The 3299-nt window shown below is 46.9% G+C and overlaps 1 protein-coding gene across 1 annotated transcript; it reads left to right on the top strand.

The window, feature by feature from the left end:
• Window positions 1-1140: 1140 nt before the first annotated feature.
• Window positions 1141-3033, top strand: LOC119099445 (uncharacterized; the record flags this gene model as incomplete). Its single annotated transcript, XM_037222601.1, is given in 3 exon segments — window positions 1141-1390; window positions 2271-2432; window positions 2627-3033. Coding segments are annotated over 3 exon segments (764 nt in total), but the record flags the coding sequence as incomplete, so codon positions are not given.
• Between the last annotated feature and the right edge of the window lie 266 nt (window positions 3034-3299).

Below are 3299 nucleotides of genomic sequence, written 5' to 3'. Positions count from 1 at the left end.
CATTTTCAAAAACCCGCATATGAAGCAGACACGTTTGTACTCGGAAACGGCTCCTATGATCGCTTTAAAGCCTTTATAAATCGAGTCCATCTAATAAGGTGAGTCATGGTGTGGTAATATCGAGACCTGACCTGAGGTCAAGCACCTTGAAAACGCGGATGGAAAATCTCACATGAAAAAACAGACAACTCAGTTGTCAGAATCTACTGCATCAATCGCTGTGAAACCTGCACCATTGGATGGGCCATACCTGATTTCCCCTTGGCAATTAAATATTTGAAGACCCAGGCCAGGTCAAGTCATTAAATGTCACAAATTGCTAAATTCAGACTACGGACAACTCATGTAGATCATAGCTATTACAATTGTCATTGGGGCTCTTGCTGCTTGAACTTTCTTATTTGTCTGGCAGTTGCGATGTATAGCATTACGCCATGCAGTTGTTTTTGGCAGTGCCCAGGCGCGCGAGCATTTGGTTTTGCTTTGCTGCGGTCGTGTCCATTACAACAATAACAGTTATACATTTTTTGTGCGCAGATGCATGGTTGTCGTCACCTTTTTTGTTGATCAAGGACACACAGAGAACAAAACAAGACATACTCAATTTTCTGCACAGGGGGAGAATTTTCTCAGGGGAGAAATCTCTCCGCCCCTAAGAAGAAACTCAATTGACAAATGACTTTACTAATATAACACGGTCAGCCTAAGCAATTCGCGTGTTTTATTGGACCTAAACATAAAAGGAAAAGGTATTACTGTAAGAGGTACCGCAGTTGCAACTTGATCAGGGAATCAGGTATGGTGCATCCATTGGCGAAATTTTCACGGAAATCGGCGCAGCAGGTTCTGAGATTAGGGTTGTCTGCTTTTGCATGATTAATTTTCACTTCGCATTTTTAAAATGTTAACCTCAGCTCAGATCTTAATATTGAAATTTTATGACTCATCTTTCTACATTCCATCGAATGGGGAGAGTTTCAGAGTGACCAAACGGGTACTTTTGGAGGAGAAGCGTATCTGCTTTATATGCCAGTCTGTTAGACACTGTCCATTGCGATATACCTTTACGGCGCTTATACGACATTGGTTGAAGCCTCAAAAAATCCCATTACGCGCTTACGCTTTGGGGACGTACTGATGCCTTTGCTTAGGATACGTTTCTGTGGTGATAGTGGACAGGGCCAGGGGTGCAAACATGCTATCTTGGATTCATTGGCAGTGCGATCTAAAGGCGTTCGTGGGAGAATTTTTGCATTCCAATCGAGCTGAGAAGAAAAATACGCTAGAGATTTTGCGAAAGCGGTCATCGCTCAAGCCGTGTCATATGATTTTATCATTCCCAAATAATCATGAAGGGCAGACCAGCCCATATTCGGACGTTCTACGCAAGGTGAGATCATATGCATTGATCGAATGTCGATCGATAGATCGAAATGATCGATCAAAATGATCGATCGAATGTCCTTTGTCTTGCATGCATTGTGGGCTTAAAGGAATATATTTTCAGGCCATCATTTTGTTGTTTCCTTGTTTTTATGTTTCAAAGGTCATTTTTTCTGTGTCTCTGTGGATTAGCCCAAACACATTACATTTTCCATGCTTACTGTTATCAGTGATCATCAGTATATGTTCTATACTATTAAACTTCAGTAATTACACCTTACTTCATACCTGTTCAACAGCTTCCTCCCTACAATCTTGATGGTTGGACCCATATGTGCAAGGGTGTAATTTTCCATCCAATTGGGGGAGCAGGCTTTAGCCTCCCAGATTTGACTCAGGGCCCCTCAACTTTAAGACAAAGTGGGCTGAATCCAAGGGAAACATCCTGGCTGGCAAATTTTAGGGCATATGTCATAGTTTTTCACAGTTCAGCTTCAATGCACTTTGTGAGGCTTTGTCCTGCATGCATTCTTGTCCTGCAATTTGTTAAACTACTACAGTCTTTATTAGTATAAAAAGATGTACCAGGATACTGTATTTTTAGCTAAGTTAAGGTAGCAAATTTAGAAGTTCTGTCACGTAGAACCTCATGTGTTAGAAGCGTTTTGCACTGAAAACAATGGCGCGTGTAAGCATTGGTGTTAGAGGTTTTCTCGCGCAGAGGGATGTCGCATAGTAGAAGTATAGTCGTTAGCAACATTTGTTTTAGAAATTGTGTCGCGGAACCATTTCAACCACCCGTCCATGAGTAAGCAAAGTTTCTTCTCCAGTGCTGTTATAAATGAATAGTTCACATGGGGTGTATTCACACCAAGCGTCATTTTCAGCTGTGTGAGGTGCTTCCGAAGGTTTCGAGGGACTGGAGGTACCAGATCGCATGTGCGGAGCTGGACCGTAGCAGGATTCTGATGACCTTGGCAAAGCCTGCGGTAGTCATCGGCGCCATCCAGACAATCATGAATATGAAGAAAGAAATAGGGACAAGGTCGGTAAGTACCAGCTTAACATCATGCCAATCATGGACTTGAGCGTAGTAAAGCGGACTGTTACAACAGATCTGTGGCAGTAGAGCGGACTGTTACAACAGATATGTGACATCTTTTAATTGATAAACCGTGCTTGTCGGGCATCTCGGGGTAACAATTCACGTGACGCGTTTTCTCCATTTATGCACCGTTCACAGTCCATAGCTCTGTTCCTGGACACGGGACCGGGCCACCGCGACACAACGCTGACGGACGAGCGCCAGCTGCTGGTCCATGACGTCATCTGCCGGCTGATGACCTTCATGGGCCACCACGTGACGGAGGTGGCTCACAGCCACGACCTGGTCTCGCCGGCGGCGGCGCCCGGTGCCGCCCAGACCCTGGTCTGCGTCACCGGCAACTCCCGGCTGGACCTGCGATGCGTGTGGGCGCCGGGGTCTGAGTCACAGGCGACCGACCCGGAGACGGAGCCGCGACAGACCGACCTGGCGCCGGAGCGGCAGGCGGCGGCTGTGGGAACCGCTGTGAACGTGGTGGTGGAGCCGGTCGTCAATCTGAAGACGGGGAAGAAGGAGCTGGAGGTGTCGCCGACAGAGTACCGCAGGTGGGCATCAGGGTGGTTGATGGATGGCCAGGTGGGCTTCAGGGGGGTCGGCGAGTTACCGTGGCCCACTTGTGTCACTCTGTCGCGGTTTAGAGCATATGAGGGAATCACTTCAAAACGTGCATACAGTCGTGAATATCATAGAGTTGGCTACCTAACAACCTGTCGCTCTCGCTCTTGCTCTTGCCCTCGCCCTCGCTCTCGCTCTCTCTCGCTGTTGCCCTCTCTTACTCGCTATGGCCTCTCAACTTACCGCACTCACGCAC

This window comes from Pollicipes pollicipes, unplaced genomic scaffold, assembly GCF_011947565.3.
Source record: "Pollicipes pollicipes isolate AB1234 unplaced genomic scaffold, Ppol_2.1 Scaffold_4740;HRSCAF=5597_pilon_pilon_pilon, whole genome shotgun sequence".
Classification (NCBI taxonomy): Eukaryota; Metazoa; Arthropoda; class Thecostraca; order Pollicipedomorpha; family Pollicipedidae; genus Pollicipes; species Pollicipes pollicipes.
This window is presented reverse-complemented; position numbering and strand designations above follow the sequence as displayed.